The 19,841-nt window shown below is 35.6% G+C and overlaps 1 protein-coding gene across 1 annotated transcript in view; it reads left to right on the forward strand.

Moving 5' to 3' along the window:
- OGFOD3 (2-oxoglutarate and iron dependent oxygenase domain containing 3) overlaps positions 1 to 19,841 on the forward strand; it is a 55,339-nt gene that overhangs the window by 13,939 nt on the left and 21,559 nt on the right. The window contains 2 exon segments of the mRNA XM_044003316.1: positions 13,426 to 13,501; positions 17,476 to 17,518. Coding sequence (XP_043859251.1) covers positions 13,426 to 13,501; positions 17,476 to 17,518 — 119 coding nt within the window.

Here is a 19,841-nt window from a genome sequence, read left to right on the forward strand (position 1 = left end):
GAAGGAGATTACAGGGGTACCTTTGCTGGCACTGGGTATAGGACAATTGCATTGCCCAGATGCAGATCCAGGTCACAGTCCTGAGTTGCAGTCTCAGAGTGGGGAGGAACACTAACAGAATATAACTTGCAGCCACAGGGGAGCAAGGATCCTGGTCACAGTTTCAGGGTAGAAAAAAGAGCACAGGACAGACTGGCATCTCTCCTTAGATCTTAGCACTTTGGAAGAACTAAAAACTTATAGATGTCCATAAGCTTTGACCACTTACAGAACACTCTGAAAACTCTGAAAAACTTACAGATGTCCATTAGTTCTGAACACAACACCACAAAAATCCTAAAGCTTGAGATGGTGCCTCCTCTGCCTGGGGAGGAGAGCCCAACTTTAACATAAAGTTAAAAGTCAAGAAATAGGCTGGAAAAATGAGCAAACAAAAAAAGAACCTGACCAAATAAAGTTACTGTCGTTATAGGGAAAATCAAAACACAAACTCAAAAGAAGACAACAAAGTAAAACTGTAATATCCAGAGCCTCAAAGAAAAGTGTGAATTGGTCTCAGGCTCAAGATGAATTCCTGGAAAAGCTCAAAAAATATTTTAAAAATCAAATAAAAGAGGTAGAGGAAAAATTGGGAAAAGAAATGAGGGTAATGTAAGAAAATCATAAAAAAGAGCCAACACTAAGTTATTCTGAGTATTAAAAATATTCAAATCAATTACAAAGGACCTATAAAGGAAGATGCTATCCATCTCTAGAGAAAGAACATATGTATAGTATGATTTTTCATATATCTATATCTATCTATCAAATGATAACCTTTGATAGTGTGGGAGTAGGAACAGAGGGAAGGAGACAACTTAAAATGTAACAAAAAAATTATATTAAAAAAACCTATCTAAGATTATTTATTTAGTGCTATACTTATCAAATTATCAAAAAATATTTTATAGAGCTAGAAAAAATAATAACAAAATTCATCTGGAAAAACAAAAGTTCAAGGATATAATGGGAATCATTGAGAAAAAAATACAAAAGAAAGTGGTCTGGCAGTACCAGATCTCAAAATGTACTATAAAGCAGTAATTATCAAAACAATCTGGTACTGGCTAAGAAAAAGAGAGGTAGATAAGTGGAATAGAATAGATAGAAACAACACTATAGTAAATGACTATAGTAAAGTAGTATATGATAAACCCAAAGATCCAAGCTTTTGGAACAAAAACTCATTATTTAACAAAAACTTCTGGTACAACTGGAAAACATTATGGCAGAAATTAGGTATAGACCAACATCTCATACTGTATATTAAAATAAGGTCAAAATGGGTACATTATTTACAAATAAAGGATGATACCATAAGAAAATTAAAGGAGTATGGAATTGTCTATCTGTCAGATCTATGGACAGGAGAATAATTTAGGACCAAAGAAGATATAGAAAATAAGATTAAATGTAAAATAGAGCATTTTGATTATATAAAATTAAAAAAAGTTTTGCAAAAACAAAACTAATGTAACCAAGATTACAAGGCAAGTAGAAAATTGGGAAAGAATTTTTGAAACAAATATCTCTGAAAAAGGCCTTATTTCTCAAATATATAAAGAACTGTGTCAAATTTTTAAAAATACAAGTCATTCCCCAATTGATAAATGGTCAAAGGATTTGAACAGTCAGTTTTCAGACAAAGAAATCAAAGTTATCAATAATCATAAGAAAAAATGTTCTAGACCATTATTGAGCAGAGAAATGCAAATTAAAAACAACTCTGAAATATCGCCTTACACCTATTAGAATGGCAAATATAACAAGAATGGAAAATATTGGTTGTTGGAGGGATTGTGGGAAAACTGGAATGCTAATCCACTATTGATGGAGTTGTGAAAAGATTCAACCATTCTGGAGAGCAATTTGGAACTATCCCCAAAGGGCTATAGAATTGTGCATACCCTTTGATCCAGCAATAGCACTACTTGGTTTATATCCCAAAGACATCCCCAAAAAGAGAAAAAGACCTATTTGTACAAAAATATTTATAGCAGTTCTTTTTGTGGTGGCTTAAAATTGGAAACCAAAGGTATGTCCATCAATTGGGGAATGGCTAAACAAACTGTGGTATATGATGGTAATGGAATGTTACTATGCAGTAAGAAATGACAAACAGGATGCATTCAAAAAAGCTTGGAAAGACATATATGAAATGATGTATTGGGAAGTGAGCAGAACCAAGAGAACACTGTACACAGAGACAGCAATATTGTTCAATGAAGAACTGTGAATGACTTGACCATTCTCAACAATACAATAATCCAAGACAATTCCAAAAGAATATTGATGAAACATACTATCCACCTCCAAAAAAAGAACTAGTATTGATGGAACAGACTGAAGCATGCTATTTTTCACATTCTTTCATTAAGTGACAGATATGATGATGATGTTTTGCTTGATCATATATATATAACCTATATTGAATTGTCTGCCTCCTTGGGAAGGGGGGAGGTGAGGGAAAGAAGGAGGGATAAAAATTGGAACAGAAAATATAAATAAAAATGTTTAACATGAAAAAAAATAAACACATACACACAAAAGAGTCAACATCTTGGTAAAGGAGGCACAAACAAATACTGAAGAAAATAATACCTTAAATAACAGAATAAACCAAATGATAAAAGAAGCACAAAAAAATAGGATGGATACACAGTAACCAATAATGGTGGAAAAATTTTTGCAGCAAGTTTCTTTGATAAAGGCCTAATTTATCAAATATATAGAGAACTTAGTCAAATTTCTAAGATTGCAAGCCATTTCCCAAATGATAAATGGTCAGAGGATATGAACAGGAAGTTTTCAGAGGAAGTTATTAAAGCTATCTAGAGTCATAAGAAAAAAATGTTCTAAATCACTATTGATTAGAGAAATGTAAATTAAAACAACTCTGAGGTACTACCCCATACTTATAAGATTGGCTAATATAACAGAAATGGAAAATGAAAAATGTTGGAGAGCATGTGGGAAAACTGAGATGCATTGTTGCTGGAGTTGTGAAAACTGACTCAAGCACTCTGAAGAGCAATTTGGAACACTATTCCCAAAACTCTATAAAATCGTGAATATCCCTTGACCCAGCAATACCACTCCTAGATATGTATAACAAAGAGATAAAAAGAAAAAGGACCTATATATACAAAGATATTTAAAGCAGTTCTTTTTCGTGGTAGCAAAAAATTGGAAATTGAAATGATGCTCATCAGTTGGGGAATGGCTAAACAAGTTCTATATGATTGTAATGGAATACTTTTGTCCTGTAGTGAAGAGCAGCATACTTTCAGAAAAACTCAGAAAGACTTACATGAACAGATATCTGGAGGGCAAAATGAACACAACCAGGAGAATATTATACACAGTAACAACAATATTATATGATGATCATGACTTGGCTATATAATGATCCAAGACAGTTCTGATGGAGTTATGATGAAAAATGCTATCCATGGTTAAAAACAAACAAACAACCCCCCCCCCCAAAAAACTGATAAAGTCTGAATGTAGATCAAAGCTTACTTTTTATTATTTTTCTTGTTTTTTGATTTTTGTGTTTTTTCCCACATGACTGATATGTTTTGCATGATTGCACATGTGTAACCTATATCAAATTATTTTCTTTTCAAGGACAGAAGTGAAAGGAGGGAGGGAGGGAATGTGTAACTCAAAATAAGAAAAAAACCCAAATGTCAAAATACTTTTTACATGTAATTGGGAAACAAAATATTAAATATTGGTGGAGAAAGGCTCAGCTTAAGTCCCACCTTTTGCAACAAGTCTTTGCCTGTCCCCCATCATCCCCTTATTGCTCATTCCTTCCCTCTGAGATAATCTTTCATCTGCTCTATTTAAATATTGTATGTATATACTTTTACTTGGTTTTTTGTTCAGTAAGAACATAAGTTTCTTGGGAGGGGGGGGGTCAGTGTTTTTGCCTTTCCTTGAATCCCCAGGATTTTTAGCCTAGTCCTTGGCTTGTTGCAAATCTTGTATATGAATATTTGAGTACATTTAATTATTTACTTTATCCTAAGAAAGTCACATACCACTTTAATTCCAATATTATATAAATTGTTCTGACAAAATAGACAAAGAAGGATTCCTACCAATTTTTTCCTATGATAAAGTCAAATGATCTTAGGATAACAGATATAGAACTATAAGTAATCTTTGGCTTGGGGGGTGGTGTTTCTAGCCCCTTCATTTTATAGAAGAGGAAGGTGAGTCTTAGAGTGTTTAAGTGACTTACCCTGGGTCATATAGTTAGTATTTATTTATCTGAGTGAGGTTTTGATCATGTGTTTCTCTTCAGTGTTCCTTCACCTACACTAGGCCCTTCACTACAAAGTAGTGAAAGAAAACTATAGACCAACATCCCTAATCAATTTTGATGAAAAGATATGTAATAGAATATTAGCAAAGATGGTATAACAACATATCAGAAAGATAAACTCTGATGAGGTTGGATTTATTCCAGGAACACATGGTTGGTTCCAGATTCCAGACCAGGGAATTAAAATCATAATATAAATGTACTTTATTATATTTATTAACATTAATAACAAATATAACATACCATTATTAATAAGCAGTATATATAATAAATAAAAATAATAAAAATAAAATTTGTGTGATTATATCTGTAATGTTAAAAAAGCTTCAGAATTTGAAGGATTTATAGAAGGGCATAAACAGGAGTCTCTGAATGGGAAGGCATGAATAGGAAGGAATGGGAGGCATGTGTTGGAAGGGGTACTTTCATTGTTGTGAAAGTTTAGTTGTTAAGCCACTATAAAGTACCAAGTACTGCTCTAGGTGCTGGGGATACAATTATGAAGAACAAAATATTCCTTTCTTGAAAGGAGTGTACATTTTAATGGTTGAGATAATAAAAATATATGCAATAAAGTTAATAAATACAAATACATAGAAAGTAGTTAAATACAAGATAGTTTCGGAGGGAGGAAAAGCAGCTTTTTGCTTCATGTAGAAGATGATGCCTGAGCTAGGTCTTGAAGAAAAAAGAGGGACTCTGAGGTCTAGGTAAGTAGGGATGCATTCTAGGCATGTGGAACAGTCAGTACAAAGGCTTGGGGATAGGAGATGGAATGACATGCTTTGAAGAACAGACTGCATCATAGAGTGTGTGATGGGGGAGTAATGCTCCCTGAGGCTAGAAAGATAGCTGGGGGACAGACTATGTATGACTTTAAAATATAAATAGAGTAGTTTAATATTTAATCCTATCCTGTAGGAAGCTACTGGAATTCATTATAGGGAATACCAGATCATTGAAATATCTAGATATTCATAAAGGTTGTATGTAAGGTTATTCGTTTTTCAAGTGCATGATATATGCTTTTGAAGAAAGTATATTTGAATTAATGAAGAGGAGAGAGTTCCACATGGGAAAAATAGTTGGAAAAAACCCAAGGAGGTAGAAAGCAGATGAATTCTTTTAGAATTGTGACTCTAAGCAATATTTAGAGCAAAAATTGTTTATGCAAAATAGGGAAAAGTATAATGAAACTAAAGAAAGCATTGTTTGTTTAGGGTTACTAATGATAGAGATTTTGCTGTAATAGAATATGTTATGTGAAAACATGATAATGGATTTGTTAAATATAATTTTTGTATAGCAGTTGATAATGTAATTTTGGGGGGTAATATTTATAATGACAGTTACCAGGGCTCCTTTAATCCCTCTTTATGGCATGTAGTTGACCCCACGTTTTCTTAGACAATAACAAGCTGTTATGGTTCTACTGAAGTAGAAAGGTTTTAAATATTGGTGTGCTCATAAGTTGTCTGCATATGTTGATTATGTGAGATTCAAAATTGGATATACGGAGCATTAAACTCCCCCTTTTAACTTTTCTCTTTTGTATATATCTCCCAGACCACTAAGAAAAAGGAGCCTCTGAGCTTTAATCTGTGAGGGATTAGTTTTTATTGCTTGGGAATTAATTAGACAACAAAAGGTGATACCAATTAGGGAAATAGGGAAGTAGAAATACAGATGAATCGCCTTAGATCTAAACTTACCACGAACCAGCACACCCAAAACTGAATACCAACCACGTGTTTCCAAACTCCTCCCGCCCGCGCTGCCACGGCTAAATTTAATAGCCAGAGAATGCCAACTTCCATTCCCGCCTTCACTTTTAAGTTTGTGTCCCAGAAGTTCCTCGAGTTCTCGAGTTTTCCTCCCAAAAGGGGAGGTCCTTCAAAAGCTGCTTCAGTAGCATGCACAATCTCTCAAATGATTCAGCTAAAACTTCCAATAGTAATCTTTACCACAAATAATTTTTACCACAGTTAGACATCAACTTTGACTTAAGAATAGCCAATCACCACTTCTAGCAGAGGAATTTTTTTGTTCATGTCACAAAAACTGTCTACCATGCTATATTTATTGCTATATTTATGCTATATATCTTTTTGTTGTTATGTCCTGTTTGGTGACTTTATGGATATAGTTTCAAATTGCTTTCCATAATGTCTGTACCAATTCACAGATCTACCAACAGTGTCTTTCCACAGTTCTAAATATTGTCATGTTTATTTTTTGTAATATTTACTAATCCTATAGGTGTGAGTTAGAACCTCGTAGTTGTTTTAGTGTGTGTTTCTCTGATTATTAGTGATTTGGATTTGGATTTTTATTATGTTGTCTGACTTAATATAGCAACTAATATCTCCATTTCTTATTCATATCTGTTTTTGTTTCTATAAATAATGTTTTGTTGTTGTATTCATATAGTTCCCTCGGTAGTTAAACTCCCAAATATTTTACTTATAACTGTAGTTTTTTTAATGGCATTTCTCTTTTCATCTCTTCCTTCTGGCTTTTGTTGGTGATATAGTGAAAGACTAATGGTTTGTGTAGGTTTATTTTATATCTGGCTTCCTTGCTTGAAATTATTGTTTCATTTAATTTTTAGTTAAATAAGAATCTTTTATCTTTTTTTTTTTTTGGTGAGGCAGTTGAGGCAGTAGTAAGTGTCAAGTGTCTGAGGCCAGATTTGAACTCAGGTCCTCCTGAATCCAGGGCTGATGCTTTATCCATTGCTTTATCCTAGCTGCCCCTTAAATAAGAATCTTTTAGGTGGTACCTACAGGAAATGGTAGGTTTGTGTCCTCTTTGTGCTTATTCATTGAATTTCTATTTTTTGTTTTATTACTGTTAGAAATGAAGCTAGCAGCTCAAGTGTTGCACCTTGTAGCTCACAACACAAAGAATCCAAGAAGGCAGCAGAGTGTGGTTGAAGGCTTCTTTGTTCATCTTTGTGAAGATGGGCACTCTTCTGAATGGGCAAGAAGAGTTGACTGAAGTGAGGTCCTGAATCGTTATTTATACCCACCAAGGGTCCCTCCCAACCAATCACATTACAGTTCACATTTACCCCCCCCCCATATATGGTAACTATAATGACCAATCAGTTGACCCATCAGCCTGCCTCATTAACGACCAATCACATTGTAACAGTCAACCAATCAGATTGTGATAACACTTGCCCTTAACCTTATTCTGGGCAAGAATGTCATTCTTCACTAGAACAGTGCTGTGTTAACATAAATAACTTTTCAAGGAACAAAACTTAAGTTGGGTTTGAACATTGGGGTCATGTGGGAATCACCTCAGGTGCCTCAAGGTGAATTCCCAGTTTAGCTTGGTTCCCACAAAGCATAGGTTCTGTTCCAAGGCCTGCTTTGGCCTAAGTCCCAGGGCCTTGACTTCTTGGAACTTTGTATGCTGGGCAGCCCCATACTGGCAAGTTCGGACAACAAAGATGTGGGGTTTGAAACTAAACTCACTTTCTATCTTTAGGGTTCTGAGAAGAGTCCAAAAATGTTTTTTTTCTCTCATTACTATACTGGTACTAGATATGTTTGCTTCACTCCTGATCTTACAAGAAAGATTTCAGATCTATCCCCATGATATCTAGTGTTGGCTGTTTGTTTTATAGAGCAACTTTTTACCATCTTAAGGAAAGATCCTTTCATTCCTATATTTTTTTAGTGTTTTAAATAGGTGCTGTATGGTCTAGTTTATAATTTCCCTAATTTTGAACTTAAATCTGTGTTCCTAGTATAAATCCATCTTGGTCATAGTATACAATCTTTTTAATGTATTTCTTATAGCTCCTTTGCTAGTATTGTATAGTTATTTAAAATTGAATTTTATTTTTTTCAATCACCTTCTATCCTTCCTACTTCATGATGCCTCCTCCCTCTCCTCTCTACAATTGAGAAAGAAAGAAAAAACAAAACTCCAGTTACAAACATGTATAGTTGACCAAAACAGATTCCTGTATTGGACATGTCCAAAAAAAAAAAGTTTTAATCTTCACTCTTGAGTCCTGCTCTCTATCAGGAGGTGGACAGCATGTTTCTCATCATGAGTTCTTTGGAATCATGATTGACCATTGAACTGATCAGAGTTCTTAAGTCTTTCAAAATTGTTTCTCTTTACAGTATTGTCATTTTATAAGTTATTCTCCTGGTCCTAATTACTTCATTCTATATCAGTTCATATAGGTCTTTCCAGATTTCTTTGAAGCCATCCCTTCATCATTTCTTATAGCACAGGAGTATTCCATCACATTTATATCTATCTATTTCTCTATCTATTCACCTAATTTGTCAAGTCATTTCCCAACAGATGGACATTTCCCTCAGTTTCCAATTCTTTGCCACCACAAATGGACCTGTTATAAATATTTTTGTACGTTCTTAAATTAGAGTATATTTTATGTAGGACTAATCACTTCTTTAACCTCCCCAACCTCTTATTCCTGACCCCTTTTTTCTCCTTCCTGTTTCTCTGTTAAGTGAAATATATTTCTGTACTCAAGTCTGTGTGAATGTGAGAGATAGAGTGTGAGTTTGTGTGTGTGCATTTTTCACTTCCATGAGCTTTTGGAGGAGAGAGTAAGGTTTATTTCCCTTGCTTTCCCCTTTCTTTTTTCCCCTTTTCTTATTTATATAGACTTTTACTTGTGCATTACAATTTTTTAAAATAAATAAAAGCATTTTATTATTTTCCAGTTACACATAAGGATAGTTTTCAACATTTGTTTTCATAGGATTTTTAGTTCCAAATTTTTCTCCCACCTTCCCTTCCCTCCCTCCTCCCCAAGATGGAAAGCAATCTGATATAGGTTATATATGTACAATCACATTAAACATTTCTGCATTAGTCATATTGTGAAAGAAGAATCAGAGCACAAGGGAAAACCTCAAAAAAAGAAGGAAAAAACCAGCCCCAAAGTAGAAACAGTATGGTTCAATCTCCATTCATAATCCACAGTTCTTTTTTCTGGATGTTGAGAACATTTTCTATCATGAATTCTTTGAAATTGTTTTGGATCATTGCACTGCTGAGAAGAGCCAAGTCTATCACTTTTGTTCATCACACAATGTTGCTGATACTGTGTACAATGTTCTCTTGGTTCTGCTCTTCTCAGTCAGCATCAGTTCATGTAAGTCTTTCCAGGTTTCTCTGAACTCATCCTGCTCATCATTTCTTACAGCACAATAGTATTTTATTACATTCATATACCACAACTTGTTTAGCCATTCCCCAATTGATGAGCACTTCCTCGATTTCCAATTCTTTGCCACCACAAAGAGAGCTGCAGTAAATATTTTTGTACATGTGGGTTCTTTTACCTCTTCTATGATCTCTTTGGGATACAGACCTAGCAGTGGTACCACTGGGTCAAAGGGTATGAGTAGTCCCATAGCCCTTTGGGAATAGTCCCAAATGTACACTACAATTTTGAGATAATCTTTCTTCTCCCTTTCTCCCCCTTCTGTGTTCTCTTTCCCCTGCCCTTTTATTATTCTTTTAAGATCATCAAGACACATTAGAACCACTTCCAGGATCTCTGCCTAATTAGACTCTCTTTTTGACCCTTGATTATGATAGAGCTCTGTTAGAATGTAAATAGCTTATCTTTGTTTTTTTTTTTATTATTGCTCACTCATATTACCTTTTTATGTTTCTCTTGCCTCCCACATTTACACTTCAAAGTTTTTTTTTTTTTTTTGTAACTCTAGTCTTTTGATTTTGAATGCTTGGAAGTGCTCCATTTCATTTCATTTTTTTTTCCCATTTAGAATTATACTCAGTTTTGCCGATAAGTTATTTTTGGTTATAAGCCTATATCCTTTGTCTCCTGGAATATTGTATTCCACACTTTCTGCTCTGGTGGCTTCTAAATCTTGTGTGATCCTGACTCTGGGTCCTTGGTACTTGAAATCTTCCTTTCTGGTTGCTTACAGTATTTTTTTTTCTTTAGTCTAGAAGCTCTGGATTTTGGCTATATTGTTCCTAGGAATTTTCATGTTGGAGTTTCTTTTTAAAAAAATATTTTGTTTATTTTTAATTATGGAATAAAACAAGCATTTCCATAACATAGTTTACTAAAAAAGATGATTGCACCTGAAACTGCAACTATTATGTACAACTTGTTATTCCTTTTACATATATAATAGTTATCATGTAAAATTTTTAACTTTTTTTTTCTTTTCTCCCCCACCCTAGAGATGCATAATTTTCCCCTCTAACACCATCCTTCCTCCAGACTTCCCTGCTGAGAACACCATCATCTTTCCAGTTATTAGGGTTTCTTTTAGGATATGATTGATGGATTCTTTCAGTTTAAACCTTCATCTCTTGCTTCTAAGAGATCTGGGCAATTTTCTTTTGTGATTTCTTGAAATATAGTGTCTACATTGTTTCTTTTCTTTTCTCTTCTCTCTTCTTTTCTGTTCATGGCTATTAAGTAGTCTAGAGACTATTAAAGTATCTCTCCTTTATGATTATATTAGGAAAACTAATCAGTTTTACTAGTCAGTTGGTTTTGCTATGATATGCCTTCAGACTTTTGACTTCTTTCTAATATTTCTTGCTGTCTATGGAGTTATTAGCTTCTGTTTGGGTTATTCTGATTTTTAGGGAGTTTGTTGCTTTATTGAAGTACCTCTTGTGTGTCCAAAGCAGTTTAATCCTTTGTCAGTCAGCCAGCCAGTTAGATAGCAAGTAAGTATATCATAGGGCCCCAGTTTTATTCATGCATTGGAAGGTTCCAAAAGAGGTATCCAACTCTTGTGTCAATCCATCAGTTCCCTTTCTAATTTTTCTTCTATTCCTCTCATTTCATTTCTAGTTTCTTCCTTTAGTTCTCTTTCATTTATGAAAAAAATTTAACTAAAAAAAAGTAGCTCTTGCTTCAACTTGACTTACTGTAGCCTGAGCCAGATTAAAATTCAGTTGGGAAATATTTAACAAAATATATAAAAATAGACTAAAACATAGATAATATTACATCTTAAAAGTAAGGCAAAATGAACCCTACAAAGAATCCTTATCTATAGATTTATTGGCCCATATTTCTATTGAGTTTTACACTACTGTTCTAAATAGTTTCCCTCCCTTTCAGCATAACATAATTTGCTTATCTCTTTTTATATTTTGAATTTTTATAATTGTTTGATATTATGATTACAGATCCTGATTTTTGGATTTGTTTAACACATAGTAAATTTTGTTCCAGCCTCTCATTTTTAGTCTTTTACTTTTACATGTGCGTTTTGTAAGGAAGAGATTATGGAGTTTTGCTTTTCTATTCTCTCACTCCATTTCGTTTTATTTGATTGTTTAATCTGTGCACATTTAATAGTATACAGCCCAGGTCTCTCTCAAACCTGTCCCAACATACACCTAGAAAGAGCATTAGTTGAAGTCATGATTGGGAAATACAAGGAAAATCATGAGTCATTTTTTTTTTTCCAGCTTGGGTTGGCATAAGGAGTTGGACAGAAATTTGTAGGCATCTGCCATAGGATCTAGCCAATGCATGAATAAAACTGGGGCCCTATGATATACTTACTTGCTATCTAACTGGCTGGCTGACTGACAAAGGATTAAACTGCTTTGAACACACTGAAAGCTTGCAGTGCCCTGTCCTTGCCTCCTTATAGCTTTGAAAAATATAACACTTAATACCTAGATAAAGCCTCAGTTATGTGCTAACACTGTGCTAAGCTCTGGCGATATAAGTAAGAAAAAGAAAGACAATCCATAAAAGGAAGTTAAAATATTTTTATTCTGTTTTCACTGATGGGATATTTTCCTCTCTGGCTTTATGTTTTTGTAAGTTGTTCCTCTCCCCTCTTTTTGGGGGGGGAGGGGGGGGTGCTTTAATTTAATTCCTTAACTGTGCTTATTATCTACTTAATTTTATCCTTTTGCTATTTCCTGAATTAGTTTGTAATTCTTTAGCTTAGTCACTTAATTTTCCTATATTGTAGTAGAATTTTAAAAAATTGTATCAGGAGTTTTTCTTTGACTTTTTATCTGTAGGATAAGATTTTTTTTGTGGTGTGGTTTTATTTTTGTCAACATCTTGGGAAGTAGAGAGATAACATGATCCCATCACTATTGGAACACAAAAGGTGGTAGGCATGTATAATAGTCTGGTGTATAATAATATTATTGCCCTATCTGGGTGGATTGGAGATGATGTTTTGTCATTGTTACTAGGCACTGAAAACATTTATCTGTTGCTGAGGCAGGCACTGCTGTTACTAAGGCATCTCCTTATCAGAGCTTGACAGATTTCTTTCTGTTGATTTCCCAATCTTCTTCATTTGATAATACCATATCTTTTCCTTTATAATACCTGGGGCAAAGCATTGACAGTCACTTCAGGCTTACCCACTGATTTCTATTTTCACTGAATATAATCTGAGAAAATTTATTTAAGTGGGAGCAAGAGAGATTTATTAGATGGTCTAATTTCTAATAAATTAGATTTATCAGAAATATTTTCTGATATTAAATGGGTTACTTAGCAAGACAAGTTTTCAAGGTCAGTAGTGGTAGTCTCTTTTATTCTAGTATTATTCTAAGTCATTATCTTCCTGGTATAATTTTTTAATTAATTAATTAATTTTTTGGTAAGGCAATTGGGGTTAAGTGACTTGGCCTGGGCCATACAGCTAGTAAGTATTAAGTGTCTGAGGCTGGATTTGAACTCAGGTACTCCTGAATCCAGGGCCGGTGCTTTATCCACTGTGCCACCTAGCTGCCCCGTGGTATAATTTGGATGAAATATTTCCTAGAGATAGGGGAAGGGCTAAATGACTTCAGATTGTAAGGTCATTTATAGAAGGAGTTTATTTCTTCTCCATAATATAAAATTCTATAGGTCCTGGAAAAATGCCACTTACATAGCAAATATCTAATAAATCATTATTGATACTGCAGTGACACACAATATATCCTGAACTTGTTGGTTCATTCAATCAGAAAACCATGAGATGTTTTGAAAACTTGTTTTTATTTCCTATATCTTTATTTTTGTTTTCTAGGGTGTACACCTAGAAAATGTGGCAGAGGCATAACAGATGTAGTCATCACCAGAGAGGAAGCTGAACAGCTACGTCGGTAATTATGTTTGTACATTTGAACATGTTCTATTTGATCCTGGGACAGAGAAGTCATGGGTTCAGTTTGAATGATTTGTCATATTTGGGACGTAAAACTGTTTCTGAAAATAACTGACCTTATGGTCCCACCCCTACTTCGCACTAGTTTCTAGAAATCGTTTTGTTTTTTTAGTTTCCATAAGATTCTTGTTCTGAGTTTTCTCTCAGTCAAAGCAGACTTGTCACATTTCAGAAGGTAAAAGAACATTGTACTAGTTTAACATTGTTCTTGTTATAGTAGTTTATTTAAAGGTACCAGATTTTTAAGCTGCATTCCCCTTTCCATGAATGTTTGTTTGTTTTTTGCGGGGCAATGAGGGTTAAGTGATTTGCCCAGGGTCACACAGCTAGTAAGTGTCAAGTGTCTGAAGCCATATTTGAACTCAGGTCCTCCTGAATCCAGGGCCGGTGCTTTATCCACTGTGCCACCTAGCTGCCCCCTCCATGAATGTTTTTTTTAATTTAATTTTTAGCATTTTAATTTTTTTCAGTTGACAAAATATTTCCCCCCTCCACTTCTCCATTTAAAAAGGAAGAAAAACAAAACCTTTGTAAAAGATAGGTAGATAATGAAGCAAAACAAATTCCCACATTGGCCATGTCCAAAAAGGACATGTCTCAGTTTGTAACAAGTATATCACTTCTTTGTCAGAAGGTAGGTAGCTGAATACAGTTCTCCCTTCCACATTGCAACTTTCCCCTTCATAGTTCTGATATATTGTAGGTTGGCATAAGAAATTAAATGGGAATTTTTGTGGAAGCCACAGACGACACACAAAGGCTAGTAGATGACAATGAAAAGTTTAGAAATTCAGAAATGCATTAAATATATGTAAAATGTTGTATAATATCAACATATTTTCTCTTTTAATACCATAAATAATACACAAATTTTGCACTAAGGTTCTGTGAACACCCCACAAAAGAAAACAAAAATTCTGACTTCTTCTGTGGTATGAAGAGAGGGCCAAAAACTTTATGTGGATTTTCTAGATTATGGGGGTGCCACACACTTAACCCCTGCGATGTGGAAGGTACAACTGTAGTTGTTGCTGTTACTGACAAGAGATTAAGGCTATAGGCTTCATTGCTCTATTTATTACTCCTTTCTACTCTCCCCTCCCCAACTTCATCTGCCTCAGTACTTCTGTTGTGGACTGCATCACTAACTCCCATACCATCCCTTATTCCCTATGCAAGAGCTCTTTACCCAGAAGGCCCTAGGGCTAAACCTAGGTAGCTGACTAGTACCCTCTGCTGGATCAAGGCACCACTGCTTGCCTCCCACTTTCTCAATATCATACCCCTCTATCTTCTACCTCCACCACAAAGGAGCAAAGCATGAGCACCCTGCAGGCCCCAGGCAAAACATAGATCCACTGACTAGTACCCACCAGCTCCCCAATGTTCTTAGTATCCCAAGCTTCAGAAGTCCCAGGTGGTATAATTTAAAGAGGATCAGGTTCTTCACTCGCCTGGCCTGTTCCATGGTCCAGAGATGACCCCAGACTAACTTGCTAATCAACCAGCTTTGTGTGTTGTGGTTGACAGCTCTGATGAGCCTGTGCCCCTCCCCCACCTGGGCCACTGCTACTCAAGCCTACCTCCTGGTTCTCAGCAGGGGTAAGCCAAGGGCTCAGCCTTCTCACCAGACTGTGAGCTTAGTTCTAGACGACACTGGCACTTTAGCTGATGCAGAGGCTCTGGGGGTTTCCTTCTCTGGTGAGGCCTTCCTGGGACTGGATCTGTGTCAGGGCGACTGTGGGGTTGGGCTTCACTCCTGTCTCAGCATAGCAGCTCCCTCCTTCTGACCTTCCAAGCCATTCTTGGTTAGAAGATGATTTTAGCACTATGATACTATTTTTATAGTACTTTACTATGGGCTAAATAGTTTTTTGGGAGATAGCCTGAGAACTTATCTTCTTTGTTTGGTATTTACAGCCCTCCTTGATCTGGTTCTAGCCTAACTTTCCAGACAAATCATACATTACCCCATTCATAAAATCTACAATGTAGACAGACTGGCCTTCCTGCTGTTATTCACACACAGCATTATATCTCTTGTCCTCTCTACCTTGAATACACTGCCTCCATGGATACTGGTGCCTTTTAGAATCCCTGGATTCCTTCAAAGCTCAGCTCAAGTGACTTCCTACATAAGGCATTTCTTGATTTCTCACTTTCTCTCCTGACATGAAAATAACCTTATGTTTACTTTGTATATATTTTGTTGTTAAATATGCACATTTTTTCCCCTGATAGAATGTAAGCTCTTTTAGGACAAAGATTGCTCCAGTTTTGTCCTTGTATTCCTACTGCTTAGCTCTTACGTAGTTGGTCAGACCCAACTTGAGGCAGGTACTTCAATTTCAAGATTATTTAGAATTGATGTATTCGTGTAATATTAAAAAATTAATAAAAGGTTTTCTTAGCCATAGAATGAGGAGAATATTCATTGAAGATACTGGTTTAATTCAGGTGTGCTTCTTGTTGTCGGTCATTCTGTGGGTCTGTGACTAGAAACCTCAGGAAGAACCCCTTAATTTTTCATGAGCGGAGTTTTTTATTTAGGCAAGTCAGTGACCTGTACCTTAATGTTTTAAAGAAAATTTCAGTGCCTTTTGAGGAACAACCAACCTAATCTGTTTAGGAAAACCTAACCTAGTATAAATGTCAGGGAACTCTGGGAGGTATTTCTCCTACCACAACATAGTAATCTCTTGTGGGGACCAATTTTTAATTGGGGAGTGTTAGCTAAGCGACTCGCTGCAATATTGGGGCAAGGAAGGAGACCGACAGCCTCCCTCAAAACAGAACAGGATTTATTTTAACAAGAATGAACTTAAAAAAAACCAAACACAAACAGGATCAGTAGGATCAAGGGAAAGGAAATAAAATGGGGAAAGGGAAATTATACAACCTGAAAAATACCACCACCCAGGAATCAGCTGAGAATACACAGCAGAGTTCCTGTCGCCTTCCAGCTTCCAGCCAGAATGGTGAAAATCTCCTCCCCATTCCCAGAAGCCCCACACAGCCCCCAGCCAATTGACTGGCCGCTCTGACAGTCACATGACTGCCCTCACTAGGCTTCCAGTCATAATTTTGCCAGGCCAATGTAGGTGTCCGTGAGTGGTGATGATGTGAGGTGCCAGTGCCATGGCAACAGCTACAACCAGTGGGTGGAACACCGTGTGGTATGTGGAGCCTCAGGCCAGTGCGTGCCGAGGCATAAAAACCTCAAATAACAATTAATTCTTTACATTATTAATAAATGCATATTGATTGGTGTTACAAAAATAATAACTAAGGCATAGTCCTTGGACAACCAGGCCCATAACTGGACCTTTCCATCCCAAGATTTGGTAGTGCCTGCTAGAACTTATTTTACATTGGGATAAGCTATGACTGGGCCAAGGTTCATGTCCATGCCATATTGAAGTGCCAGATTTGGACTAGGTTGAAAAAGATGATAATACCAATATTTTTATTTGTATAGCATTTAACAATTTTTGGCATGCTTTCATGTCCTTTGTTTAATTTGATTCTTATTAATAACAATCATGTGAAGTAGTCAGGTCAAGAATACTATTCCCATTTTATAACTGAGACCTGAGACTTCCAGAGAGTTATTTTTTCAAAGTCACACAGCTGGAAAATGGAATAATTGGCACTTCAACCCAAGTCTTCTTCCAGTTCATTTTTCCTAATTTGCTTCTCTAATCAAAGGTCTATACAGATAAAGCCCATGTCACTATAAAATAAAAAAAATCTGTTATCTTCAAGTTGCTCATTCTGATTTTTTGTTTACGGATGTATATATATGTACATATCTGTGTCTATATATACATGTGTATATAAAGACACACATATGTAGGAAATAATAGTGTGATGATTTAAAAAATATTCTCATCTAACATTCTTTCTCAATAGTATAGCTGAAAAGGGATTATCACTAGGAGGATCTGAAGGAGGGGTAAGTTGTGTACTATTACTGTTTTGTTTTGCTTTTTTTTTTCCTGTGGGGTAGATGTTATTATTACAATATAACATACATGACATTACACTTACATAAGTGTTATCTCTATTTTAAGATGAAAAAATTAAAGTTCAGAGTTCATAAAATGGTAAGAAAGACTACAGAAAATTTTAGGAAAAGCAGTTTGCTGGCTTTGTGAAAGTCATCACCAACTTCTATCTCCCAAGGTCTTTGAATGTATGAGGTTAGTCAGTCAGTCAATAAACACTTACCATGTGCCAGACATTGGGGATAGACAGGCAAAAAATAGCCCCCACCCTCAAGAAACTCATAATCTATAACATATAAACAACATGTACAAACAAGATAAATACTGGATGAATTGGGCATAATCTCAGAGGGAAGACATTAGCATTAGAGGAACGGTTAAAGCAGCCAGGTGATAGACTCTAACAGCTGGTAGCACATAGGTTAATTTTCTCTTTGGCACCATTAATGGGAGGCAATAGCTTTTCAAATGATGCAACATTGTCTATCCATTATCTCCCATGACTCTGAACGGTGATGGTATTCTCTTTTTGTTTTTTCTTTTTTGTGGGGCAATGAGGGTTAAGTGACTTGCCCAGGGTCACACAGCTAGTAAGTGTCAAGTGTCTGAGATTTGAACTCAGGGCTGGTGCTTTATCCATTGCGCCACCTAGCTGCCCCTGGTATCATCATCATCATCTTCTTCTTCTTCTTCTTCTTCTTCTTCTTCTTCCTTCTTCTTCTTCTTCTTCTTCCTTCTTCTTCTTCTTCTTCTTCCTTCTTCTTCTTCTTCCTTCTTCTTCTTCCTCCTTCTCCTCCTCCTTCTTCTTCTTCTTTTTTCCAGTTACATATAAGAGTAGTTTTCAACATTCATTTTCATAAGATTTAGGATTTCAAATTTTTCTCCCTCCCTTTCCTCCCCTCTCCACAAGACATCAACCAATATGATATAGGTTATACATGTACAATCTACAAGTGCTCTTTTTATTAGTTCTTTCTATGGGGGTGGATAGTATGCTTTATCATTTGTTTTGCTTTTTTAATAGTTTGACAATAATTTAAAAAATATTTCTTGGGAGGAAATGAAAGGCTACCAGGAAGGAGAGAATATTTTTCTTTTTTGGTTGTCTCCACATGAGGTTTGAAATACAGAAATACTTATTTACCAATCTATCATTTTTATCACCTAGTCATGTAAACTTATACGTGTCTTGTTCACCTTTCATTTTTTTCTACATAGATATTTTGTTTTTTCACTTAGTCCTTGCCACTTATTCTTCACATAAATCACTGGTAAGTAATAGAATAATTGCTACAAGAGTGAAAGAACCACAAGTGAAAAAGATTTTGTATTCTGGTACAGAAAAGAAGTACAGGGGCAGCTAAGTAATGCAGTGAATAGAGTCCTGGGCCTGGAGTCTGGAAGACTCATCTTCCTAAATTCAAATCCAAGTTCAGATACTTACTAGCTTTGTGACAGTGGGCAAGTCACTTAACTTTGTTTGCCTTAGTTTCCTCATCTGTAAAATGACCTGGAGAAGGAAATGGCAAACCAGTACTGTATCTTTGCCAAGAAAATCCTAGAGGGGGCCATGAAGAGTAGAAAATGACTAAAAAATGACTAACAATAACATAGAAGTATAAGTTGATAAAATAGGCTATAAATATAACTGTGGCATATAAAAAATCCTAACCGTTTCTCTCTCCCCTTTCCCCCAGGAGCTTCTAAAAGGCCTTGCTTTAATAAAACTTTAGTTTTTTCGTGTTTTATGTCCTTAAGTCTTTGCCATGTATTATACTATCTATATTAGCAACCTAATTATAAACTTCCTAAGCCTAGAGGGACTGCTTCTTCAATTTTTTTGCTATCCTTCCTTTCCTCCTCTAGGAGGCCCCTTTACCACTTCTTCATGGAATTCTGATGCTATCATAGTACTCTGTAAATAGTGAGAGCAAAAATGTTGTTGACAGCTGGGAAAGTGGTGATATTTGTAAACTTTTTTGAGATACTTTTATGAAAGGCTGTAGGTAAGTATAAAAGGGATTATGTGTTTATATTTTGTTTTAGTAAGTTATATTTTTGAGTTATTTCTGTTGTTTTTTAGTCTTGTATGATTTTTCATGACCCCTTTTTGGGATTTTCTTGGCAAGGATACTGGAGTGGTTTGCCATTTCCTTCTCCAGCTCATTTTACAGATGAGGAAACTGAGGCAAACAAAGTTAAGTGACTTGCCCACTGTCACAAAGCTAGTAATTGTCTGAGACCAGATTTGAACTCAGGAAGATGAGTCTT

The sequence above is a fragment of the Dromiciops gliroides genome, chromosome 4, assembly GCF_019393635.1.
Source record: "Dromiciops gliroides isolate mDroGli1 chromosome 4, mDroGli1.pri, whole genome shotgun sequence".
NCBI classification, from domain to species: domain Eukaryota; kingdom Metazoa; phylum Chordata; class Mammalia; order Microbiotheria; family Microbiotheriidae; genus Dromiciops; species Dromiciops gliroides.